Source organism: Aulonocara sp. 'chitande type north' Nkhata Bay, linkage group LG18, assembly GCF_057382095.1.
Source record: "Aulonocara sp. 'chitande type north' Nkhata Bay isolate Kocher_YH1m ecotype deep benthic linkage group LG18, A_spYH_male_GT1.1, whole genome shotgun sequence".
NCBI classification, from domain to species: domain Eukaryota; kingdom Metazoa; phylum Chordata; class Actinopteri; order Cichliformes; family Cichlidae; genus Aulonocara; species Aulonocara sp. 'chitande type north' Nkhata Bay.
The window spans coordinates 29,558,183-29,585,911 of record NC_141361.1 but is presented as its reverse complement, the minus strand read 5'-3'; the positions used below and the strand labels follow the sequence as shown (position 1 = coordinate 29,585,911).

Below are 27,729 nucleotides of genomic sequence, written 5' to 3'. Positions count from 1 at the left end.
TTTATAAACGTTTTATTTTATTTGATATTTGATTTCGGGGGGAAGTCGTCGGCGATGACGTGACGTCGATGAAGGCGTTGATCGTCGCTCTCGCTGGGAACTGACAAGAGGAACGGAAAATGGCGGACCTTGAAGACGTTACGCTGGACGGGAGACCGCTCCAGTCCCTTCGAGTAGCGGACTTAAAGGCCGCTCTCGAGGAGAGGGGGCTGTCGAAGAGCGGCCAGAAGAATACTCTCATCAAAAGACTCAAGGGGGTGAGTTTTACTGCGATATATGGTGCCACGGTCGCTGCAAGCTAACGTTAACGAAGAGACGGGCTGATGCTCTCTCGAGGGCCGACAACTGAGTATCGTTACTGCTGAGCGTAGTAGAGTTATCGAGGTTAAAGCTCATTCACCAGCTGTAAATGTCTTTATTTTGTCAGCGCTGTGGTTATGCAGTGCTGTGGCCCTGTAGAAATGTTCCAGCTACGGAAAGACTGGCACTTCACTCAACTTATCGGCTAATCCTAAACTGTGTCTCGGGTTGATGTTGTCCCGTTAGCTCGTTAGCTCTCCTGGCTAACGCTATGAGTTGATCAGTGGCCTTAGCGACTCGCTTGCTGCTGTGTATGCTGCTTTTAACGATGTGTACACTGCTCTTGTGAGTTTGTCCAGCAGATTAACATTTCACCACTTAGAGTTAATGAGAAAATCGACAACTTTTAGCGGCTAACCCGCAATTTTTAATTAACGTTCTTGCCGTTTTTGTTGGTAAACGCATTGGCTAGTTTTAGGAGTAGTTTCCCTCAAAATCTGCAGCAGGCCCGTGAGCTGCCGTTGGTCTTGAGCTTGTTTGTTTTTCATTGCGACAGATCGTCAAACCTTATTAAGATAGCTAAGGCGTTCTTTTCTTTTTGTTACTGGGCAGTCCCGATTGCATTATTTCACTGAGCCATCAACGCTTTACTGTTTGTTTGCGTTGCGTTTATATAACCTATATTACGCCAGACAGTGGTTCTTTTCTCACAAAACCCAGAATATGTTGATTATTTTAGTCGTAGTTACCAGCTAACGTACTTGCAAAGCTCATATAAAGCCATTGGGTTATTAACAGTTTCGTCCTACCAGCATCTGATAATGACAGTGACATTATAATGGACATAATAGCAATGTAAAAGATCAACTATGTCTACGTGCAAAGTAATAGATCATGAATAAAGTAGTAGTAATAGTGCATAGATTTATACAAGGTGTTTCATTGGTGATCAATGAAATTTAAGATAAGTTGATCACTGGTTGGTGTTTGACCACAGCTTTAGAGTAACCTTGTCAATTATTGTTTGACAGACTCCCATGTCCTTTACCATCTTACATGGGAACATTGTTGCATATCATCCTCCTTCGTTTGTCAACAAGTTTTGTAGTTTCTCACAACCGCAGGCTTTCTAAAAAAAGTATCAAAGACAAAATTCTCCAAGTCTAACATTATTATAAAAGAGGAGCAGCGATGCTTAAGGATATTTGTTACATTTAGTACATAGAAACTCATTATATTTTGTCAAGGGCGGAAATATCAGCGGATGTGATAAAACATACTACTGAATAGAGTGCAGCTACAAGGTTGCCCATGAAAGAGTGTTCTCCTTTTTTCTAAAAACATCTCTTATCTCACTAACAGGCTCTCATGCTGGAGAACTTGCAGAGGACCTCCACAGCTCATATTGGACTACAGCCAAACTCTCAGGTGTGAATCTCAAAGATAGTTTTAGTTTCATATAAAAGGCTGAAGTGTCTTGATAAGTGATGGCCTTTTATGCATATATGGCAAACCGTGCATTTACACAACCTCATAAATGTCTGCAAAAAGTATGCGTTATTAGCCTTGAGATCTTGCATTGTATTTCAAAATTTCTCTGTGTGTTTAGATTGGTGAGGAAATGAGCCAGAACAGCTTTATAAAGCAGTATCTGGCTAAGCAACAGGAGCTACTGAGGCAGCGTCTGGAGAGAGAGGCTCGTGAAGCATATGATACAAATGGCAAGTTGTGTTGAATAAAATACTGTACACATTATGGATGGTTATTGTAAAATCTTGTGATTTTTATGTTTATTTCTCTTTCGTGAACAGAGCAAGAGGAGCACGCAGAAGTCAACAATAGTACACAGTGTCCTCCTCCAGCCCAGGTTAGATTGTACTTTCTCTTCTTAAGTGTTAGGTGTAAAAGTAACTTTCTGATTAAACTTGTGGGAGGGGATAATAAATAAATCTGCGCTCCCTTTCTGTTCTTGTCAGGATGTCACACCAGCATTACCTGAGCAGCACAAGCCAGCTGGCACCTCTGGTGAAGAGGGATTGTTGGGTGCGGTAAATGAGGGCCAAGCAAACAGAAACCAGGAGGCTGACATGTCCAGTCCACCTGCTTCTGGCTCTGTGCCCATGCGTGTTCCTGCCGCTGAGCAAAGGCCAGAGAGAGGCTCTGCATCAAGTGAAGTCCCAGGTGACAGCGACGATGACGACAGCGAGGATGGTGACGAGGACGGTGACGATGACGACTGGGACAGCAGCGCTCGAAGGAGAAACTTCAGAGAGCCAGCCAGGGGACCCACAACAAGGGAGAGGTCTGCAGCGTCCCGTCAACCGCAGCAGCAACACATCCCTTCTCTTTTGTCACCTCAACTCCGCCAGCCAACACCGCCTCCTTCCCCTCCACCAGAATTATCATTCCCTTTGCCTGACACCCCTAAACAGAGTCCACCTAGTCCAGATGTTCCCCAAGCCAGGCGTTCCCCCAGTTCTTCCAGCTCTGGTTCCTCCAGCGGTGGTAGCCGTAGTAGCAGCCCTGAGCCACAAAGGAGTGGACATGCTGAACGCAGGCCTGGCCCACTAACCCTTCTGGCACGTAAAATGGAGTCAGAAGGTGCTTTCTCCGGAGGAGGATGGCATGGCACTGATGGCGAAGCTGATAGGCAAGAAAGCAATTCATCCTCAGCTACATCATTTCCTGGCAGAGGACCACCAGAGAGCCTGGTATCTGCCACCACTCACACCTCTAACACTGCAGAGCATGTACCATTTCCAATAATGCCAGGCACCAATCAGGGTGTTACAGGAGCACATTCAGCCCATATTCAAGTACCTGTGAGTACACTTGAGCCCACTGTGCCTGACGAGAGGGTCAGAGAGATGGAGTCTGACCTAGAAAGACAAGAGAAGCTGAGAAAACGTCGGCAAGAACGTACCGCGGCGGAAGAGCGAGAGAGAGCCCTAGCACTGGAGCGAGAAAGAGAGCAAGCTTTGGAGAGAGAGAGGTTTGAGCAACAGCAGGCCTTAGAAAAGGAAGAGAGAGAGAAGGCTTTGCAGAAGGAGAAGGAACTTGCTCTAGAAAAAGAGAGACAGGAGAGGGAGCAAGCTTTGGCTAAAGAGAGGGAAGAGCAAATGAGGGCCTTGGAGCTTGAAAGGCAGGCTGAGCTTCAAAGACTTAAACTTCTGGAGCAAGAACGGCTGCAGAGAGAAAGGGAGGAGAGGGAAAAGCGCGAGAGAGAAGAAATGGAGAGAGCAGCTTTGGAGCGTGAGCGAGAAAGGCTAGAAAGAGAAAGAGCTCTGGAGGCTGAGAGGATTGAGAGAGAAGAGGCTCTGGAACGGGAAAGGTTAGAGAAGGAAAAGGCTTTGGAGCAGGAGAGGATAGAACGTGAAAAAGCCTTAGAGCAAGAGAGGATCGAGAGAGAAAAGGCTCTAGAGCTAGAAAGGTTGGAGAGGGAGAAGGCCTTGGAGTTGGAGAGAAGAGAAAGAGAAAAAGCTTTAGAGCTAGAAAGGCTGGAGAGGGAGAAGGCCTTGGAGTTAGAGCGAAGAGAAAGAGAACGAGTTGAAAGAGAGAAAGCTTTAGAGCGAGAGAGGATAGAGAGGGAAAAGGCCTTGGAACGAGAGAGGGTGGAAAAAGAGAGGGCAGAGAGACGGGCGGCTCTTGAACAGGAGAGAATTGAGAAAGAGAGAAAGGAAAAGCTAGAGAGAGCCCTACAGCAAGAAGAACTAGAAAGGGCAAGAAAAGAGATGGAGAGAGCTCTGGAGCAAGAAAGGGAAAAAGCTCTTGAACATGAAAGGCTGGAGAATGAGAAAGCAGTGCAGAAAGAAAAGGAGGAGCGGGAGAGGAAGCTGGAGCTGGAGAAAGATAAAACTGGGGTGGCTGAAAAGGAGAGTGAGAGTCACCTTTCTCCATCCAAATGTGGCCTTGAGGCTGGTCTCACACCCCTGCCAACTCCTCACCCCCTCTCCACAGGACCCGCTATAAACTCGTCAGCAGAGGCAGGAGACCGGGAACAAATCCGTGCTCCAGAACCCCAGAGCGAAGGCCAAGCAGCAGAGTGTAGTGCAACCATTTCAACAACATCTCTTTCACCACACTCGTCATTTAAAAAATTCCGGTTCGTAATGGACCGAGCACAACCCTCATCCACGTCTATGGTTATTAAGCGGCCCCGTACATTTTCTGATAGCCCACAGCCTCGCACCTCACCTGTCACTTATCCCACCACTGTTGGGAAAGGACAGTCTGAAGGACATAGGCCCTCAGTTAAACAGGAAGATTCAGAGCTACGGACAAATCAGCAGGTTGCTGCTGCACCACCGGGATCTGTGAGGATCCAGTCTGAGGAGGACACTGCTGTTATTACTGAAATGGGTCCCAAAGAAGAAAGAGCCACAAGGCTAGTGTTGGAGGATAAAGAACAGGCAGCTTCAGGAAAGACTGAACAGGCTGCCAAGGAGTCCATCAAAAAAGTAAAAGAAGCTGATGAAAGCAAGGGTTTGTCAAGCTCAGTGAGTGGAGCGGAGCAGAGAGGAAGAGATTCAAAGAAGGAAAGGATACGAACAAGACAAAGATCATCATCCGATTCCTCTTCCTCAGAATCGGACTCTGGGTCCTCATCTTCTCAATCATCCGGTTCATCCTCGTCCTCTCAAGAGAAAAAGAACTCCACCTCCAGAGTTACAAAGGTAAGAATAAATGATCTGTCTGTCTTTGGCATTAATGCAAAGTTGTATTAAATCTATATAAACCAAACTAAATTAGTTCCAAAATGAACATATTTGGATAAATATCCATCACCTTAATAATCAAGGTATAAAATCCACCTGTGTTGTTTCCAGCAGTTGGACATATTCTGAATTTACATAGAGCTTGAACAATGGCACCATACACATTTGCAGTCATTAATCATGATTTGGCAATGGTATAGATGCTTGACTATTTATTTGTATCACACTTGTGACTATAAAGTTGTATAATATACCAATTTATTTATCTTAAATCATATTGTTGCTCAGATTGCATTTCTCCACAGTCTGCTGAATTCTTTATGCTAAAATTATTATTTTTTAATCATTTAAAAAGAAGGCTACTTTACTTTTAAAGGGATCTGTATTCATTGGGTGTAGTGGGCTCTCAGCAGAGTGGTATTAGTCTCTGATCACAGCAGGTGTTTTCTGGCAGTATCTCTGAATACAAGCGAGTGGGTACAATTTTTCAATTTAATTTTTTTTTATCTGTTAAAACTGTCTGGTTTGCGTTTAAGACGCTGTTGGCTATAGTTCCTTACCGTATTTTCACGACCATAAGACGCACTGTACTAAAAGGCGCAGTCTCAGTTATGTGTGCCATTACTGTATTTAACACACACATAAGGCGCACTGGATTATAGGGCGCATACAAGTACCGTATGCGTATTTAAAAATAAAGCGGGAGCAAACCTGAGTTCGGTACCTTACTCACATTTCTATTACCGGTAATCATCATCATCAACAACACACAAGCATACAAGTGTGCGTATTTAAAAATAAAGCAGGAGCAAAACAAAGTTTGGTACTCACATTTTTATCATCAATCAAACCCATGGAAGTCCTCATCCTCTGTGTCTGCTAAATCTCCATCAAACATTCCAGGTTCACTTTCTTCACTGTCAGAGTCACTTTCCGTGCCGTGCGGCTCCTCGGAAATGATGCCGGCGTTTGCGAAAGCTCGAACAACAGTGCCAGCAGACATGTTAGCCCAAGCATCTACAATCCATTGGCAAATTGTGGCGTAACTCGCCCGGCGCTGCCTTCCACTCTTGGTGAAACTGTGGTCTCCATCGGTCATCCATCGCTCCCAGGCCGCTCGCAGCCTTACTTTGAACGGGCGGTTCACACCGATGTCCAGCGGTTGGAGTTCCTTTGTCAGGCCTCCCAGAATGACAGCAAGCTCACAGTTCATTTGTTTCACTAGTTTTTTCACATCGGCTGTGAGATGGGCACGCATAGAGTCACAGATTAAGAGCGATGGATGGTGATGCGTGGAAAAAAAACCACCTGGTCTCCTTACATACACCTCCCTCAGCCAGTCTTTCATCATTTCCTCATCCATCCAGCCCTTTTCATTTGCCTTAATGATGATTCCTGCTGGAAACTTCTCTTTAGGCAAAGTCTTTCGCTTAAAAATCACCATAGGCGGCAAGCACAACAGTAAAAGAAGACTTTTCGTGCCCCGTTGTGCGTATCGCTACCGTGCTGGTCCCCTTCTTCTCCACAGTGTGACTCACCGGGATGTCAAAAGTGAGCGGGACCTCATCCATGTTTGTGATGTGGCTGGGCTGGATGTGTTTGTCGGTGATGTGTTTGCTGCAGTAGGAGCGGAAGAATGGCCAGCTTTTCATTATAATCCGCTGGAAGTTGCTGCGCTACCGTAGTCCTGGTCTGGATGGAAAAATGGCACCGTTTCATAAAACGAAAGCACCAGACGGACCTCCTTGGAAATGTTCAATGTTCATCTCTTCAGCTAGTGAAACTGCTTTTAGCCGAATGGTGACCGTCGAAACGCTTCTCCCGCTCGTTCTTTGCTCGATGATCCACCGCTCGAGTCTTTCCTCCAACTCAGGCCACCTCGCCTTATGTCCGTGGAAACTCAGCTGCGTTTTCTTGACCTGCCGGAGCTTGTTTTCTAGCTTCCTCCATTTGCGAACCATCGATTCGTTAATCTTAAATTCTCTCGCCGCTGCTCGATTTCCATGTTCCTCCGCGTAGCTGATGGCCTTCAGTTTAAACTGTGCTTCGTAAGCGTGTCTCTTTGCCATTTTCAGGGTTGTTAAAACAACGATGTCCTGCATAATGCACATACCTGTATAAAAGAACAGGTATGTGCGATTGTCCCGGTATATACAATCAACGCCCACACTTCACCCTTTAGCACTCTCATGGTGTTCTCTACTACGTCCTCCTTACAACACACAGGGCGCACTGCGCTATAGGGCGTGCCGTACTTTTTGAAGAAAATCTAAGAGTTTTAAGTGCGCCTTATGGTTGTGAAAATACGGTAGTTTAATACTTGTGGGGCTAAATCCAAAGTTGTGCTTGATGCATAAATAGCACAAGTCAGATGACAACATTTGTATCCCTGTACTAATTTTATCAATGTTTAATCATCATGTGAGTTGCAAGGTAAATAAGAATAAAAGGTAACTCAAGACTCTGTTGACTAGGCTAGTAACCAATTTTTATTTGGTATAGTATTGTTTTTTTTTCCTCGTCAAACTTTGTTTTTGCAAAAAGAAAAAAGAGAACTTCCATTTGCATCAGTCACAGCCTCACACCCATTTAGTAGTCTATTTGTTTATTTGCTGGGGTAACATTTCACTCTGTGTTGCCTGAAACATCACCATTAATGTGGATCAGTGTCTTAACAGTTAAACTACTCTCTCACCTGCTCAGTACAGTTAAGATACCTGGAGAATGCTAACCACTCCGTTGTGAATAGTAGCTTACTGCTTCTTCTCTAATAGTTTTCTATAGTTTGGAGCTGTGTCTTGGGTCATTGTCCTGTAAGGCAATTGGCTCCAGTCAAAGGCAATGGCTCACGCAGTTTTGCAAAAATGGAGTGATGGCTGTCCTTGTTCTACAACTATTTCATCCTGTGCAAAACTCTTATTTTACCAATGCCAGAGCACCCAAATTCATCCGTTTTATCCGTCATGACAGGTGGCATCAAACACCCCTTCAGGTTCTTTTACAGATGTTCTTCTGTGTTTTTTCTACCCAGTCACCTCAAACTTGGAACTTTATGTTCAAAAGCTTTTCTTATTTTGTAATTCTTCAGTAGCTGTGCTTGCCTTGCCATCTTAATCTTTTCCTTTTATTGGCCGCTCTCAGATATAGCTTTACTTACCAACTCTAGTAATGATCAGCATCTTGGATTTCATTGATGTTGAGACTGTGGGTGGGGGTGGTTCTGCGGGCGGCTCTTTTTAGAGGCGCTGCTAATTTTGTTTAACAAACCAGCGACTCAGATGCCCTGTTCTGTACATCACTGGGGCCCCTCGTTTCTTTTTTTTTTTTTTCTTTTTTTTTTTTCAGTTTGTGTCTGTAGATTGTGAAAATATCATAAACATTCTTTCATGAAGTCGACAGTTTTTTCCTGTGTTTTTAGGGGGGATAACAGCCTTTATCAAGGACAGAGTTTTAGAATCAAGCTATTTCCTTTGCTGTTTTGCTATATAGTCCTCAATTCTGCTAACTCTGATAAAGCCAAAATTTTTGCTTCTTTAAAAAAAATGAAACAATAAATCAAAAAGATTTTAGTTGTGCACACATGGTGAAATATTTTTTTTCCTGATAATTAATTATTAATACATGAAAAGGATTAACAACCACTGAGGAAAGCAGGTGGAATGGTGTCCATCTCTTTATACTGCCACGTATTATTAAAACTGTATATGTAACTGTGAGTACTTGCATGACTAGCCCTTAGCATAGTGGTTAGCATAAGTAGGTGCAGAACCCTTGGAAAAGGGCTTCCAAGGAGATTTTGCTAAATCAAATATATACAGAGCTATATCCTGTGACCCGTGCTGAATAAAGGAGCAGACAAAAGCAGCTAGCAATAAAGGTTGTCATTTATTGTTTCCATTGATTTTTTAATGAATAGAATAAAAAGATTAATTGCCATTTACCATTTCTGAATAATCATATTATTATAAATCATATTATTTAAACTGAAAATGTTTATTTTTTAAAAAAAACTTACCATGCCTATTTTGTAAAAATAAATTCAAAGTAGACTTTATATATTTTTGCTCCAATGCAAAAAAAATAAAATAAAATATTGAACTGCTCTCTTTTTTTCCTTCAAGGAGGAGACATCTAAAAGAGATTCCTCAACACAGCACATGGCGGCTCAGCATGAGGATGTAAGGAAATCCTCAAAAACCTCTACCTGCAAAAGAGAGACGTCTGCAGAGAAGGCTAACACAACTGCAGATGGAGACAGTCACAACGTGGTAAGTTGCTTAGAATAAGTTCCCCAGAAGATTCACCTTGTCACAATATCTGTGTCAGAATGGGCAGGTCTTTGATAATAAAACAGATTTGCCATAAATGAACCACACTGTCTGCTCTTCATCTTATTCCCTGCCCTTTAAAATTCCCAGGCACAGTTTTCCAAAGCACCGACTGGAGAAGAAAAACATGGGAAGAGAACAGACAGTGAGGAAGAGGAGGAAAAGGACAAACAAAGGTCTGGTTTTCAGTCCCAGTTTTCTGAAACATATCTTATAGTTTGTTTGTGTGTCAGATTTACTCACTGGGATCAGTGTATTTGTGCTCTTATTAACATGCAAGTATAGAGGCTGTTAACAATGCTCAGTAACTATTTGACCTCTTCTGCATCATGAGTGGGGATTTGCCAGTTTGGCCCTGTTAGGTGGACGGTGGGCCAGTCTGTTCAAATTAGCTTTGTTGCTCTGTATACCACACAACACACCAAACACTAATGCACTCGCTGCTAATTGAAGAGCTACAGCAAAGGCTCAGTTGTTTAGGGGGTCTCTCTCCCTCCCCTCCCCCTCTTTATATTCAGTTTAAAACTGGTTGGAAAGATATATTTTATTTTTACTTTAGAAAGTGTTGTTGTCAGCTAGATTTATAGTTTTCATTTCACCAGTCTCTTCAGCTCCATTCCACATGTGCCCGTGTGACAGTAGATGCACTTGGAGTAAAGAGCTGGAAAGAAGAAGCTAGTGGGACAGTAAATGACAGCCGTAGGCGTCAGGCTGATGCCCACAGTAAGCTGAAATGAGACTAGTGCAGCTAATTAGGTGAATAACAAATATAAAATTTAAAAAATGTATTTTGGTCCTGAAGCCATTTATCATTTTATTTACAAATAAATATAGGAGTTGTATTTATTTCATGTATGATGTTCTCTGTACCTGAAGTGATGGCATTATAACTCTCAGAACTGGAAAAATTTGGACTGATAGTTCCTTAATTGTCAATACAGTCAAAATAAACATTTCTTGAAACATGAATTGATTACATTGCTGTGTAGAGGTTTTCCACTTTCTGAAAAAACAAACAATGGATAACAATGGCAAAGAAGTTTCATCTCCTATGATATATTATGTCAGTTAAGGTTCTTAAATCTAAACTAGGGACAAGACCAAATTTGTGAATAGCCTTGATCTTCAGCCCCTCCGGTGGCACTGGAGTAAAATCAGACTTGAGTCTGTAGAGGAAATTGCTGCCTGATTTTGTATGTCAAAAGTGTCAAGTAACACAGTTTGTCCCAAAATCCACAAATACAAATGAAAAGCATCATAGAAAAACAATATGATAGATGAGCAACATTGGGTAGGAAACCTTTTTCACATTCCAGTGCTTGCTTTACCCTTTTGTTTTACCTTCTTCTTAAGGACCTTTTAAGATGTCTCTTCTTATTACAAAAAAAATACAAAAACAAAATGATAGAAACATGTTTTTGGCAGATTTAAAAATAAAAAAAAAAGTTTAAAAAATTTAAAAAACAAAACAAATTGTAATAAAACACTGGATTAACTCCACATAGGTCAACACATTCACCACTCCAAACATACAAAGCTACTAATAAAATTACTGCCCCGGGGCCTCCTCCCGGTGGGACATGCCTGGAACACCTCACCCAGGAGGCGCCCAGGGGGCATCCTTGTCAGATGCCCGAACCACCTCAGCTGGCTCCTTTCGATGTGGAGCAGCAGCTGCTCTACTCTGAGCCCCTCCCGGATGGCCGAACCTCTCACCCTATCTCTAAGGGAGAGGCCAGCCACCCTTCGGAGGAAGCTCATTTCTGCCGCTTGTATCCGCGATCTCGTTCTTTCGGTCACTACCCACAGCTCGTGGCCATAGGTGAGGGTAGGGACGTAGATCGACCGGTAAATTGAGAGCTTCGCTTTTACACTCAGCTCCCTCTTCACCACGACGGACCGGTGCAGTGTCCGCATTACTGCAGCTGCAGCCCCAATCCGTCTGTCGATCTCCGGCTCCCTTCTCCCATCACTCGAGAACAAGACCCCGAGATACTTGAACTCCTCCACTTGGGGCAGGAACTCATCCCCGACCCGGAGTGGGCACTCCACCCTTTTCCGGCTGAGAACCATGGCCTCAGATTTGGAGGTGCTGATCCTCATTCCCGCTGCTTCACACTCGGCTGCGAACCGTTCCAGTGCGAGCTGGAGGCCCTCACCCGATGAAGCCAACAGAACCACATCGTCTGCAAAAATCAGAGATGAGATTCTGAGGCCACCAAAGCGAAAGCCCTCCGCCACTTGGCTGCGCCTAGAAATCCTGTCCATAAAAATTATGAACAGAACCGGAGACAAAGGGCAGCCCTGGCGGAGCCCATCACCCACCGGGAACGAGTCCGACTTATTGCCGGCAATGCGAACCAAGCTCTTGCAACGGTTATATAGGGATCGAATGGCCCGTAGCAATGGGCCAGACACCCCATATTCCCGCAACACCTCCCACAGGACGCCCCGAGGGACACGGTCGAATGCCTTCTCCAAGTCCACAAAACACATGTAGACTGGTTGGGCAAACTCCCATGCACCCTCAAGTTGTCAGAACGCAGCCTTATTCCAACATGGAATAAATTCATTTTCACACAATACCCCATTATGACAAAGTGGAAAAAAAAAGGTTGCTTGTAAATCTTGCAAATTTAATAATAACATTTTTTAACATGTAGATAAGTATTCACAGCCTTTGCTCAATATTTTGTTTAAGCACGTTTGGTAGCAATTATAGCGTCAAGTTTTGTTTTGTTTTGTTTTTTAAAGTAAGCTTGCCGCACCTATTTTTGGGCAGTTTCTCTCATTCTTCTTTGCAGATCCTCTAAAGCGCCATCAGATTAGGTGGGGCGTGTCAGTGCACAGACGTTTTTCAGATCTTTCCTGAGATGTACAAGCAGGTTCAAGTCTGGGTCTGGGTGGGCCATTCAAGGACATTTAGAGCGGTCACAAAGCCACTGTGTGGTTATCTTGGCTGTGTGCTTGGAGTCGTTGTCCAGTTGAAAGATGAATGTGATGAATCTGAAGATTAATCAGATGTACAGAATGCTCTGGAGCAGGTTATGAAGGATGTCTTTGTGCATTGCTGCGTTCATCATTCCTTGACCCTGACAAGGTCCCAGGTGTCAAAAAACATCCCAACAGCATGATGTTGCCACCACCATGCTTCACTGTAGGGATGGTAGTGGCCAGTTGATGAGTCATGCTTGGTTTCCTCCACACACAAGAGGCTTGGCTTTTTTTTTTTCATCAGACCAGAGAATTTTGTTTCTCGTGGTCTGAGAGTCCTTCGGGTGCCTTTTGACAAACTCTAGGTGGGCCGTTTGTGCCTTTTACTGAGGAGTGGCTTCTGTCTAATTGCTGGAGTGGTGCTGAAATGGGTGTCCTCCTGGAAAGTTCTCCTCTCTCAACAGAGCAACACTGGAGCTCTGTCAGAGTGACCATCGGGTTCTTGGTCACCTTCCTGACTAAGACCCTTTTACCCTAATTGCTCAGATCGGCTGGGTGGCCAGCTCTAGGAAGAGACCTGGTGGTTCCAAACTTTTTCCATTTACAGATTATGCATAATCACTTATTAGCATCAGTCTTTGATTAACTCTTATTTACAGATATGCATTTTTCTTTCTATTGCAGCATGCAGATAACTAAAGAATATTTTTTTAACATAACAACGACATAATTGTAACTATAATGTAATTACTAAATTAAGTAAGAAGTAAGTAAGATGTTAATGCTAGTACTCTAGGCAGTTTTTATTGTAAGTTTCATCAAGATGGATGATCAGTGTAAAAGAGAGGCCTACGATCATCATAGTAAGATTTCAGGTTGTTTCTCCTACAAAATATAATGTAGCTTTATTGTGCTTAAACTGTCCTTTAGGCGCAAAGCTAGTGAAATGACCGAAAGCTTCTTTTTTTTTTCTTCTTTTTTTAAATCTCATTATTTCATAAATATTTCTACTTAAAAAAACAACAACTCCTCAATGGTAAGAGTGGAGTAATTATTTTGCACATCGCTATTTACATATTGTGGAAAAAGCACGTGAAAAAAAGCCAGTTCCGTGGACATTGTTTTATGAAATGACATACTGATGTGTTCACTTTAACGCTTCCATGATGTCATTATAATGAAGACCTGATAAAAACGGTGTAAGAAAAAAGGCTGGGCATTGAATTTCCCATCAGGCGATTGATGAGACTACCTTAAATCCGGCGTGCTAGAAAAGATGTGGGTCCTTTTTCTGTTTTTTTTAATACAAGATCTTTTTTTTCTTTATTCGTTGCAACATGGCTGTGCTCAGTCGGCGGGTTTAGCAGCCTATGCCGGCCTTTGGCTCTCCACACCGCGGCTCAGCTAGACAGCAGGCGACACTTTGTCCGCTGCAGGTTCCGGTTGACAGCCGCTGCGGTCATGGACGTATTCACAGAGGAGTAGTGTTCGGAGAGAGGAAGACAGCAGGGAGGGAAGAGAAGCGGTTCGTTGCGACGCAGTCGTTTTAACGGCAGTCGCAGTCTGTGTGCTGCGTGTGGAGCGAGCACGGCGTGGTCTCAGTGGTGTGAAGTTCCCCAAGTTGATTTCAGTCGCAATGAGTGGACTTGTTCGCGTGTGCTTTCACGAGGATGGTGTGACGACGTGAGGCGTACGCTCATTCGTCAGGTACCGTGTAGCTGTGGTGCGTGTCGGATCTGGACGGGCGCAGCTTGGCTAAATAAGGAGTGTGGTAACTGCGTTTAATTTCTGTTTTATTTTTCTCGCCTCGGCTCAGTTCTTTAACCCTGAGGGGGACGATAGCAGCGCATTTGATGTGGTCACCAACGTGTGATGCGGTGAAGGCGCAGTAATTTTAGCATCTGCTGGTTGCTGTTTGTGCATTACATTGGAGTGGGTCCACTTGCTGAGATTTTAACGCGTTTTTATGCTGTGTTGTGGTTCCTTGACACGTGTTTGAGAAAACGTGAATTTTTGAATTATGATTGCAGTGTAATGACATTTAAAGGACTAAAGTATTAATTTTGCATGCACTGCCCAGCTACTGGCAATATTTACAAAGGCATATCCATTTTAAATCAGTTTTAATTTAGGAATCAATTAAGTTTCTGATTTTAATCCTTTTGTTCCTATTGCTAGGAATATTTTTAATACTTTAGATTTGACATGTTTTGTTTTTGTTAAACATTTACATAGTGTTTTGATTGCTTGTGTTAAGCTATTAATTTAATATTTTTAACATCTTATGAGTGAGTTTTCTTTCTTCATACTGATGATCTTTTTTTCCTTTTTTTTTACCTCTTTTCTTTGATGTGTATTTATTTTTAACAATATGCAGGCAGATGAAGGAGACTACCATGGCAGATCCAGAGAAATTTCAAGAAACCAGTGAGGAGGTAAGGCACCTGGAGAATCCCAAATCATTTCAGTTCTGAAGGCTTTCATTAATTAAGTACTTTGCAGGGGAGATGCAGTTTTTAGGGATGTTCCTCGTGACTAATTTACTAGTTGTTTAAACAAGAGAGAAAGCTTAGCTATTCATCTACTTGAAAAGACAGAAAACTCTGACTATATTAAAAACTGGACACAAATTGATCGACAAATTTCAACATTGGCCCAAAAAGTATTGCATGTGTGTTTGTGGAACTATATGAACTATAGTATGAACTGTAACAATGTCCTGCACCACAGTGCAGTGTGATTACTCGGGGGTTTAGTTCCAGTTTATTCTGACACAAACGATATTTATTTATTTTTAAACAGTGCTGAAGAACAGCGATGGTTCGCTGTCTCGGCTGTCATCGGTTTACTTTCCCCCCCTCGCTCGTTACTTTCCTCCACAGAGATAGGTAGAGAGACGGAGGCATAGCTGGTGTTAGCGCTGCAGGCAACATGAGTGGCCAGCAGCATCTTTGAAATGGCAACTGCTGTTGTATAGTAATAACATAATAATACATTTAACTGGCAGCCGTGTTTAAACGTCTAGTCAATTAGTCACAGGCATCCATAATAGTTAGATTTTTTTTAGTGCACTTTTTGAATTATTCCTAGTTTTTAAACATGTTACATTTTACTGTAAGTATTTAGATTTTTGTTTTGTTTTTAAACAACAAGAAAGGGTCATTAGAAGGTTTAATGGGCCATTTTCAAACTTGGTAGTATGTTAACCTTGGGTACTGTCATAGGAACAAACAGCAAGGGTGTTTTCTCACTGTGGCTGATGTTTAAACCCCAAATGATTCCTTTGTTATAAAGGTGCTCATGCTTCTTCCATTGCCCCTATTGGTACCTGCGTACTACCTCTGGCACTACTGCTACTGCTGCACCTGTTCCACTGTCCCCAAGAATCCAGAGTTGACCACAGATAAGCCCCAAAGTCTGCACTACAGAGGGACACCCCTGGCAACAAAGTCTGCCTCATTTTCACCGATATGGCTGACAGAAACTATTAATTGGACCAGAAGTTTTAAAAAGGGGGTTGGCTAGTCAATGTTGCCCACATCTTGCAGCCTGATTTTTACCAATCTAGCCCCACACCCTTAAAGTCTACATCGAGAGCATGAGGAAAGAAGCTTGCTCACTTAAGCCAAGTTCAAGGCTGCTGTGAACAAGTTTAAAGAAGTTTTTTTTTTTTTAATTATTATTATCAAAGACATTTTTTTAAATCTCATAACGATCAAAGAAAGTGGGCATTGTGGATTATGACCTGGAGAATGGTATGAAGGACATTTCGAGTTTTTGTGTATCTGTTGGAAGAGAGATCTGCTGCTTGGACACTTTTTCAGATAGCTTAAAGCAAATATCTGGACTGCAAGAGGCTGGGAATGTTTTCACCTGAAAAAGGACTTGCCATTTGTTGCTAGAGTTTTGCTACTATGTGACTGCTTCTTAAAGCAGAACTTTTAAGTCAAACTTATGGAGTTGTTCCACAGTGACTGTTGACAGCATTCATTATCTGGTCTCAATTTAAGTGGACTGATCACTCTCTTCTGCCAGTATAAAAGTCTGCCACATCTTTAAAAGGACTAACATCTGAAGACGACTGCTTTGGCCAAGAACATTTGAAAGCCCAAACCCAAATGAACTATTGAGCCCAACCTACCAGCCAGCAAGATTTCAGATTTTCATCCAGCCACCATTGATTGGACCTTTTGTTCCCTAAATACAGTACATGCAGTCGTGATTGGGCCATATCCAAAACAGTAAGGATCAGGTGTCAGGGAATAAGTAGATGTTTACTCAGTGCTGTATTTCATAGCTTATTTTGAATGTGTTTAATATTAATTTATATTCTTTTTAATCACTGATGGAGAATGAGCTTTGGATTTTTAATTGTGCCTCCTGCAGTTTAACAAAAATATTTCTAAACCCCTATTTGGTGATCTTGTGTATTAGTTTACTTTTAGCTGACTAAAGTAGTTAAATATTAGTTTTGTTGAACTAGTTGGAGTTTGTCTACAAACATTTAAAAAAACAAAACATTTTAGTGCTTAAATTGAAACATTACAGTTTCCACTAGGTCCTTGTTTTTTGTTTTTTGGGGGGGGTTTTTTGGGGGGGGGGGGGGGGCTTGTTTTGGGTTTTGTTTTTTTTGTTTGTTTGTTTGTTTGTTTGTTTTGTTTTTTTAGAAAGTTCAAGTTTGAGAAGTTCAATCTTTAAAAGTAAGAAATATTTTCAAAAATCTACAGGTGTAGAGCTTCAAAAGTTAGGAGAACACATCATAAACATAAACAAACGCAACATAGCTTGCCATCAATAAACAACGAGTTTTAAGGCGAGGTGTTGTTTTCAGTTCTCTTTACCCACTTCTTGTTTTTATTCCACATTTTCTTCAACTTGACCATTTGTCTCATTCCATGGTGTCGGCGTCTCACCTCTCCCATGTATATCGGGTTGTTTCTATCTTCTTGTGTTTCAGAAATCAAAGGCCTTCTCAGCTCGTAAGATCTCTCTTAGCAGTGAGTACAACCTTTCACCTTGTTCCATTCTTTACTAACATTTGATTATTCATGTTGATATTGTGGCTTTTTCTCCTCATATTTGTATTAATCTAGTTTACAAATATTTTTGATAGGCGAGGTGCAGCATTGATACGCTAAGGTTTGAGAACACAGCAGCGTTAAAAAATTCTTAAATTTGGTTATTCAACAGAATATATAATTCAGTAATCATTCAAAAGACCATTGTCTGTATATATTTCCAGTTGATGTGTTGCATAAACGTCGAGCATTGTATTGATTCCATTACTTCCCAGGCAGTAAATCATCCCCGGGCACCAGCAGTGCAGAGGGTGAACAGGAGTCTGGGACAGTGGCTGGTCGCAAGAGGAGGTGGGGCTCCAGCACAGCTGTCACTGCCAAGAAACCTTCCATCAGCATCACCACTGACTCACTCAAGGTATTTGCAGCAAAGCATAATTTGTTTTACATTGTAGTTAACAGTAATTCTCACAGATGCATTGTAAACACTGTCTCGTAGAAAGCTTAACCATGTTGTTTCCTCACGCTTTGCCTGTAGTCTCTGATCCCAGACATCAGGCCATGTCTAGGACAGGAAGCAGTAGTTGACTTGCATCCAGAGGAAGCTGTCCTCTCTGGGGCTGATGATGAAGACAGGGAGCGCTCTGATCAGGACCTTCAGATTAGACGCACAGTTACACAGGTTACTGTTGTTAGTGTTTAACTACTGATTAACCTGACGCTAGTATCTTCACTTTCATTAAGTGTAAAGTGCTCTTTAAGATTGTTCGAGGTTATCTCTCAGTTGATTGCTTGGTGTGATATCTTGTATTTAAGGTGGTGCATTCAGAAAGCCAGGAGAATGGGCAAAGAGAAGCAAAGAGGAGCAGGCAAGAGGAGGCAGAGGAAGATGATCTACAGGTAGACCAAGAAAGGACAAAGGCTCATGAAGAGCAGATGGATACCTCTATTCCTGTAGCTGTTGAAACTCATTCACCAACACATACCAGCCATGATGTAGAAATCAACACTGGTAAGATATCCACCGTAAGATGGCTTCTCTGCAGAAATAAATTCATCAGAATTAATTAATGTATTCCTGAAATCTAATTTTCATATTACCTTATGTTTAAGAAAGTCAAATGGGTGCATAACAGAAAGGCTGACAGAAAGACTTGAATGATTCTTTATATGGATTCAAACAACTATTTTCAGTCGGTGCTGATTTCTGGCATGCCATCTTGGGTGTAGCAATTCAAATAGTTTAATTATTTGACACTTGATACAGATCTCTTGTCTCGGTAAAGGAAAATATGTTCTATTATAAGAACTACAAAGACAGTGATGTAATGGAGACACTTTGCTCACTGTTTTTCATTCTAGTGACCCCCAGCGACACCCTCATCCGTCGCTCCATCAGCCAGCAGAAAACAAGTGTTTCCATCACAATTGATGACCCTGTTCGCACGGCCAAGCAGCCCTCACCACCTCGCGGAAAAGTCTCCACTATTGTTCACATCTGCAACCTGGTGAGAGAATAGGACCCATGAACAAACCCATGTTGGGCTCAAATTTCTAAAATATGAGCTATAGGACATGGATTTTTGTTTTCTTTCTTTTGGGGTTGATTTTAGATTTTTATTTTTTTTATTTCATTTTTTTTGTTGAGGTATAAAACTTCCACAATATATTGTCTTCTACTGTCATAGACCCAGTTAATTTATAATAAATCAAAACAATTAAGTTAAAAGAATAATTGTATGGAAAGGTTTCAGTTTTTCCTCTTGTAATCTTGCTGACTTCTTATTGCATGTGTTTTTATTTAATTGTTCCACTGTGTTTATCTTGTTTGCAGTGTGTAAATTGTTAGTAGTCGCACTTTATTCATATTGTAATGGAGTCTGTGACACTGTTCAGGTGAGGCCATTCACTCTGGGACAGCTTAAGGAACTGCTCAGCAGAACTGGCAGTCTGATGGAGGAGGGCTTCTGGATTGACAAAATCAAGTCCCACTGCTATGTCACTGTAAGTTATTAAAAGCATTGAGTTATATATCTGCAGCTCAGACTGCTTTTAGACATTGGAAGTATTTTCTCTCTCTCACGGGTCCTCCACTATACTTTCCGTGTCTAGTATTCAAGTGTAGAGGAGGCAGTCGCCACACGAGCAGCTCTTCATGGCGTGAAATGGCCACAGAGCAACCCAAAAGTTCTCACTGTTGACTTCTGCCAGCAGGATGAAGTAAGAATATTTTTGTTTTGAGTTTTTTTTCCCCTCCATAAGTGTTAAATGTTTGGCTATCTGTAATCTGAACATGTCTCTGCCCTGTAGTTGGACTTCCACAAAGGTTTGGGTGCAGGTGACAAACCTGGAGCAGAGGAACATGGTCCTGGCTCCGGCCGTGGTCGAACATCGGGCTTGCCCTCTCTCCTTCCTGAGCGAGATCAGTGGGCTGAACGGGAACGCGAAATGGAACGCAGGGAGCGAGCTCGAGCAGAGCGGGAGTGGGATCGCGACAAGGTTAGAGAGTTTGGAAAACACGGAGAAGAGAAGGAGGGAGGTCCTCGAAGGTCGCGATCAAGAGAGAGGCGACGCAAGGAGAGGGGAAAGAGCAAGGAGAAGAAAGGTAAGACGTGGATTTAGACTCAGTGTACCGGGTCCGCTGCCAGAGGCCTGTTCTCTTGTCTAATGTTGTGTGTATTCTCTGTCAGAGAAAATAGCCGAGGATCCCCCTGCAAAGCTGCTTGATGACTTGTTCCGCAAGACTAAAGCTGCCCCTTGCATATACTGGCTTCCACTTACAGATGAACAGGTGATGAAACAAACCACTTCATACCTTTTGGGGGTTTTGGGTTTTTTTTTTAAAAGCATTTTTTTTTTTTACATTTTCATTGTAGTTTGCCCAGCGGGAAGCTGCCAGAGCAGAACGGGCAAAAGAACGTGAGAAACGGCGAAAGGAGCAAGAAGAGGAGGAGAAAAAAAGGGAAGAGGAGCGCAAGGAGAGGGTGAAAACTGGAGGAGGCACAACAGAACGCAGTGAGGGTGAGAAAGACAAGGACAGAGAGAGAGACAGAGGTCGAGATAGAGACAGGGAGAGAGAGAGGGAAAGGGAGAACGACAAACGCAGGGATGGCTACCGTAGGCCCGGGGGCAGCGGGGCGGGCGGAGGCCGACGCTCACGCAGCCGCAGCGAACCACGAGAAAGGCGGCGCTAATGGCCAATCAACTGATGGAACTGTCCTAGAGACCGCCCTCCTCCATTTGCCTTTCACTACATGTACTTTGTTACAACTAAGACCCAACAGAGGACCAACCGATGTCGCTACCATCTCTCAAATTGTCATCTTCTTTTTTTATTTTAAAGCACATTTACACCTACACACATTTATGCTTTAAGGGGACCATGATCTTTTTTTTGCAGTGTTGTTTTTCAGAGCGCTGTCCGTGGCGTTACTGTCAAGGTTTGATATTTTTCTTTCTACATTTGCCTCTTTTTCTTCAGTTTTTGTCTTGACAGCATAGCTGTTTGACTCACTGGGTAATTTTGATTATTTAGCCCAACGTGCCCCATTTGCCTCATAGTGTGGGTGCCAATTATGATTTGCAGTCACTTGTTGTCGCCTCTGTGTTTAACAATTTGGATGAGGAATCCTTTTGTTGCTGCATGTAGTACAAGGCTCCTCCTGCCAGTCCTGCCTAAAGAGAAGACTCGGTCCTCTGCAGAGAGGACTGCATAAATCAGACAATACTGAAATAGGTGTGTTTGGCTTTTTGTACAGACTTAAGATTACTTCAAATCAAGTCTTTAAATGAGGCAGCTCTGGGGTATTTTTAAACAAGCGTGGAATAACTACTAAGGCAATGCAGTGTTCCTCTGTCTCTGTTAAGAGATGAGTTTATTCTCTGTGGGAGAGAATCTGTCTGTCACAGCTGACACAGATTATGTTTATGTCCTTATTGATTCTCCTCTTCTCCCTTTCCTCCTCTTCCTCCAGTACTCTGACCCTGTAGTCAGTACAGGCCTGAGAGGGGAGGTTGCATTATGAGTTTTCTCACCAATGGTTTTAATTATTTTTTTTTTTTTGTATCTTTATCATTTACAAAGATTTGTTTTTTGTTTTTTTGTTTTTGTTTTTTTAATTTCTTCTTGAGTACGCCTATCAGTGGTGAATGTACAAATAATAAAAATTGAAGTTTGAAACGACTGTGACGTTTCTTTCCGCTCTCCATGCTGATTGAGTTTGAAGTCAATTTTGTTTCTCTGTGATAACAGTTAAAAGTACTGTAGAGATGCAATACTAGGAATATGTGACTTCAGCAGTTATCCTTGGAATCCACAAGGTGTCAGTCACACCATGCTGTGGCTCAACTCATGTATCACTTTGGAATGAGAATGATCTAATGCTATTGGGTGACTCAGATTATTAACTTTTACCTGCTTTCTTAGTTGTTACAGTTTACTCAATTTACTAGCTGTCTTTGTGTCGCCCTGACTTTCTTTGTCTTTATTGTAAATGTGTCCACATTTCCCCTCTTCAGTTGCTTTGTGCCATCTCTCTGGGTCTTGACGTTTATCCTGCAGAGCTCAGCACTGCTCCTATGTAATTACAGCCTTATGGTCGCTGAGCATAACATTTTTTTGCCCTGATACAACTCAGTGTGGCTGGACTCTGCGAGGACCAGCAAATCGCTTGAGCTGGCATCTCTGGCAGACCAAGAGCAAAGTTCTAACTGGGGCAGCAAAGCTGGATTGACAAAGAGTTTCATCTGTAATGATGACATTTCACTTTTCAAATTCCACCCCTCTCTCACACAAGACAGCTCATAAACATCAAACAGTTCAGTATATAGTAGTTTATATTTAAGTATAATGACATTTTATTTACGTGGCACTTGCATAGTCTTACTGATCACTCAAAGCACTTATGACTGCAGGTTGGATATTTAACCATCCATTCACACAGCAACTTCTAAATCATTTACAGATCATCCTTGTCCAATTTGGAATCTCCACTTAATCTAACATGCATGTGTTTGGATTGTGGGAGAACCCCCACACAGACACAGGGTGAACATGCAAACTCCACACAGAATGGCCCAGCTGGGCTTCAAACTAGGAGCTTCACATCACCATACCAGCTCAGGGGTGGGTCTGCAGTACTGGCCAAAATATAAAAAAAATTATGTCAGCCTTTTGAACCCTGGATTAAATAATATACTGTATTTTTCGCACCGTAAGGTGAACTTAAAATCCTTTAATTTTCTGAAAAAAAATAATCGACAGTGCTTTTTTAATCCGGTGGCCATATGTATGAATTCTGGTTGTGCTTACTGACCTCGAACCAATTTTATGTGGCGGTACACTCAAAAATCTGTCAAAAAATGTTTTAGTACGACTTTGGTAAGCAATTATAGTTTGATAGGGCTTTGGAGTTGATTGTCGGAGCATTACGGCTACCGTAGTCAGGAGCCTCGCGGAGTGATCTGGGCAGTGTTGCCAACTTAGCGACTTTGTCGCTATATTTAGCGAGTTTTCAGACCCCCTCAGCTACCAGCAACAAATCTGGCGACTTTTTCTGGTGTTATTGGAGACTTATTTATGACGACTTTTTGACGTGAAAGCGCATATCGCTTTTACTCTCAACAAGCAACGGGTGCTGCCATGGGCACTTCGCCCGTTCCAAAGCGCTCACGGGCAGAGCGCTATCAGGGCAGAAGATGTTCACACCTATGCGTCCAAACAGCAAATGAATCGCGCATGAGCGAAGCCGCTGCTTCCGCACTGACTGTAACGCAGTCAGTTCTTCTTTTACTCTTATGCTGTTTTGTAGATCACAAGGTTTAAACGCTAACAAAACGCTTGGACACTGCTAGCACGGGCGGCCACAGAAACGCAAAGCAGGAGCTGAAGCATAACTGAATATGTTTCCAAACCAACTTCATTCTAAGCCAAAGACTAGAAAATATGGTGTAGGTCTCCCCTGCAGAATTGGTCTTTCCTTCGTCAGGAGCACGTGCTGGACTTTTCAAATCACGGGCAAACAGTATCCCAGATTCTTGATTTTTAGTTCACAAACACTTGTTGTAATGACTAACTACTGACATTTTGGAGAAGTTAGCTCTTTATACAGTAAAGTTACAGTGGGATACAAATAATATCAGGCTGATCCTGCCACGATTTGTTCCCTCAAATCACGTGCAAACATTGTCCCATAGTTGTTTATGTTTTTAAACCCATTTTGCAAAGAGAGGCATTTTTTTGAAAAATGTATTGATAGCAATGTTGAATATTATTACACAGGAAAAAAAACAAACAACTACACGTAAATAGCCTCTGCCTTTCTAAAGAGGGACAGTAACTGCGTGTGTATATGTAAGCGTGTAAAAACTGAAGATAGTCAGATTAACAGTAACAGTATTTCGTCTCTATCTGTCATTCTGCAATTCCTCTCATGTAAGCAATAACGTGGCGCACTGCCTGTTAAAAAAGGCATACCTTTGACGTTGCATGACGAACTCTGTATTTCTCGTCCAAACGTATACGCAAAAAAAGAGTTTTAAAGAAATCTCAGTTTTCGGTGATTCGAAACGCCGTTTATGTGTGGACAAACAGCTGGGTTTTCAAAAATACCCGTGCAGACGTAGCATAAAAGAGTTAGTAGTTTATTTTATTACTACCTGTCATTTATTGCAGATTACTTGTATTTGCTTAATTGTTTACTAAATGTTTGAGGTGTGAAATAAACCGCAAACAGCAAAATATGGATTTGTGTGGTTGGAGAATGTGTGCGTGTGCGAACATTTTTCCTGTAAAACAAAGGGGGGCCTAGCAAAAAAAGTTTGGGAACCACTGGTGACAAATTATGCAAATTAGGCGATGATGTCATTTAGCAACTTTTAGGACAACCAATAGCGATTTTCCTTACTGAGGCGTTGGCAACACTGGATCTGGGTCCAAAACTCTGTCTGATTCAGGTCCCAAAGTCAAATGAGCACTGCGGTGTCACTGAGCGTTAGAAACTGTCTAAATTCTGTCATCTTTAATAAAATGATTAGCGTTGCTCCTTTACCAGGTGTAACAATTAAGTTTAACATCCAGGCATCTATGAAAACAGAATCTATTAAATTTAACGGAGTTAGAAGTTAGCAGGAAGTTAGCTCGCTAGTTTACACCTAAACATGATATACCATGTTCTGACCGAGAGATTTCTGAAAAAATTAAAACCTACAGCTCTGCTATCACTTCCAACATAAATGAAGACAGAAAACTAAACAGCAGTTACTTTTCTGGGGTTACTGAAGTTGGACTAGCTGGTATATAATGATGTGCTACGTGATCGCTAGCAACACAGCTATGTTAGCATAACATAAACAGTGCAACTGGAGGATGAATGTTAACTTTTTTCCACTCGATAAAAGTTAATGTGAGGGTTCCCGATGGTCAGGGACAAATACAATCGCATGGCAGGATGCTGTAAACGGATTAAAGGTCAGTCAGGAGAACAACTGAGATAATCCATTCACAATACAACGCTAGTCATCAATATACTGCAACAACATGGGAATAGAGTCGCTGCCAGAGAGTTCAGCATTAATGAATCAGTGGTACGCAGTGTTGGGTAAGTTACTTTAAATTAGTAACTTAGTTACATTACTAGTTACTTCTATCAAAAGTAACTCAGTTACTTCAAGTTACTCGTTACTTTCAGAGTAACTAGTTACTAGGGAAAGTAACTTTGGTTTTACTCAGAATTCTCTTGTTAATGTGTTGCTTCCGTAACTGGATACCCAGCAAGATTGCCAGTCTTCTAGCTTGCTTACTTGCCACAAGTGCACTGTGCCACCTACCAATAGAAAGGAAAAAATAATGTGCACATTTCCACGAGAGAAATCCCACACCTGATTCTATCCTAGCCTGCTTTTTACATCCAACACAAAAACTGCAGTTGTGGTGCTTTCGATTGTACTCAGAACTCGGAAATTCTGCCTTCTGAATAGGAAGATGTAGGTAACACCAGACGAGATGAGCTGCATACAGAGCTGGACTGGGACAAAAAAATAGTCCCGGGCATTTTGACTAGAGACCGGCTCGCCATTATAGGAAAAATCATAAAGCCTTTGAATGAAAATAAACACTGTTGTGACAGTGATGTACACTGTTCTGATGGTATATATGTATTAATCTATCAATTGTTTGTTGTAAGACTCAGATAATTATTTTTTTTTAAAGTGAGACATTTTAAATGAGAATAAGAAAGTATTTCCTTGTGCCCCCCTTTCCCTTTTAATGCCCTACATGGACCCCTGGCAACACTTTGCTAGACCCGCCCCTGCACAGTTACCAGCTGTCAGCTACTTAGAAAAGGATCCTGGTGTTATTTGTCTCCCAGAAACAGTTCATAACTTCCCTTCAACTCATTCATGTTAACTAAAAGGTAAACCTGTTTCTCCATCACCTGTTCAGCTCTGATGATCCAGTAAGGACATCTCCTGGTTTCATCTTCATGTTTCCCTCTCACCACATAACCAAACTGATATCATGACCAGCAGCTTTTACAGCTGTGGCTCCAGCAAACATCAGCTGATACTAGAAATTAATATTAAATAAATTCTAACAACAGCTGATCAAGCTTAAACGTGCTGCTGTTGTTTACCGCGACATCCGCTGGTTTCCTCTTTCTGGCGCAAAGTGGGCGATAAAAAAACAAGAGAGAAAAGCCAATCAGCTGATCATTGATCAGTTTCATGATTGAAGTAGAAACAGGAGAGGGAGGGTGAGAGGATGAGAGAAGAAGAGGCAGCTGTGCAGCGTAAACACAGAATAACTCCAGCTTTGTGTCTTTTTCATTGTAGCTGAAGTCCGGGACAAACTGTGTTCCTTTTCACCTAAATACGAAACGCATGATATTTTCTCTGAATACAAGACGATTCCGTTTTTTACGGGACAGTTGGCAACTCTAATAATTAACCGTATGAACAAAATAAAGTTCAACATCATTAACTTCATAGCACCCACCCAGCTGTATAGAAAGTCCGTCATGCGAGCTAGCACGCAGTACGAAAAAGTCAGCATAATGAAAATAAACTCCGCCTAAACTTGGTTCATATCTGACCCAGATGGACTGCAGGTCATAACTTCTTACCTGAAGTTCAGTTCACCTGACACTCTCGGACCAGCGGCCGCTTCGGGTCTCTCCTCTTGCCTCCCTTTTCCTTCATCCACCTGCTGGCTTCCACCACTTGCTAATGTTACTGAATCTGTGGAAGCTCCGCGATAGCCACCACACGAAGTAACGAATAACGCGCCTATCTAAATCCCAGTAACGAGTAACGTGTTCCTGGTTTTGGCAAAATAACTAGTTACCGTGCTCATTACCACAATAATAACGTAGTTACTGTAACGCGTTACTTAATAACGCGTTAGTCCCAACACTGGTGGTACGCAGGTGGCGGAAGCAAGAAGAATGAGCTGAGTAAAGTTTGACTTATCTGACTGTTTGGTTTCGCTTAATGCGCCTTATAATCTGAAAAATACAGTACCTGTAAACTGTGGGGAGACATTTATTTTAAGTCTACGGTTTACATTCACTCTTGTACTGTTGATAGAAAATACTGATTGATTAAACACACTTTAATATTACCTCTCCACTGAAAGCTTATACAGTAACCAGTGTATGGATCTGTCCAGAAAACTGGCATCACCAAACTGAGCTGAACATCTTTACTTCATCCACAACCTGTCTGCTGGAATGGAGTACTATACCCTAAAAAAATCCTATTTTACTGCCATTTTAGGCCATCGGCAGCTAAGCCACTGAATGTTGCTTTAACCTAAGTTGAACAGAGATCTCTGAGTTTAAGTCGTGGCTTCATAACTTTAGCCAGCAGATCTGAAGTGAAGTGGCTGGACTGTGCAGTGTCCACATATGTAGAGATGACTCAAAACAATGTTTCTACAGCTGTGGGTCTTTTGCAAAGCTGCTAACAGCAGCTGGAGGACCACAGTAGAGGTCGGGTCACTGGTAAAACCCTGTCAGCTGAGTGAGTCCGCTCTTACCGGTGTTTAACAGGCAGTAAGAACAATATGTTTTCGCTCTGTAAGCAGTCCCCCTGACTGCCCTTCTCCTCCCCTCGTCACTGTAACCACATAAGGTATTCGTATCCACCGCTGTTAGGATCTTGGCACAAAGAAATGCCAGGCTCCCCTTTCAAAGGCGATGTCTGATGTGGCCTCTCTGATCTCTGCGTGATTCACTGACTCTTCTCAAAGAGCATTTCTTGCTTTTTTATCCCGTTCCCCTGGTTTCCTCATCCTTACTGTCTTTTGCACGTGCGTACTTGCTGATGGCAGTTTCCTTGTATTCTTTATTGACAGGAAGCTGACCCCGGCCACCTCATATCATGCGAGAAGAGGTTTGTGAGAGTTTTAACACTCCTTGAAGAACAAAATTCCCT

At 42.3% G+C, this 27,729-nt stretch overlaps 1 protein-coding gene across 1 annotated transcript; it reads left to right on the top strand.

Moving 5' to 3' along the window:
- The first annotated feature begins 72 nt into the window (after positions 1–72).
- acin1a (apoptotic chromatin condensation inducer 1a) lies at positions 73–21,475 on the top strand. Its single transcript, XM_086270927.1, has 18 exons — positions 73–257; positions 1,663–1,728; positions 1,910–2,021; positions 2,112–2,167; positions 2,277–4,973; positions 9,137–9,283; positions 9,434–9,519; positions 14,655–14,712; positions 17,235–17,274; positions 17,571–17,713; positions 17,834–17,977; positions 18,112–18,307; positions 18,658–18,803; positions 19,192–19,299; positions 19,408–19,515; positions 19,606–19,900; positions 19,986–20,086; positions 20,172–21,475. Exons 1-18 carry the CDS (start codon positions 120–122, stop codon positions 20,487–20,489), a joined length of 4,959 nt encoding a protein of 1,652 aa, XP_086127053.1. The 5' UTR covers positions 73–119; the 3' UTR covers positions 20,490–21,475.
- The last annotated feature ends 6,254 nt before the right edge of the window (positions 21,476–27,729 follow it).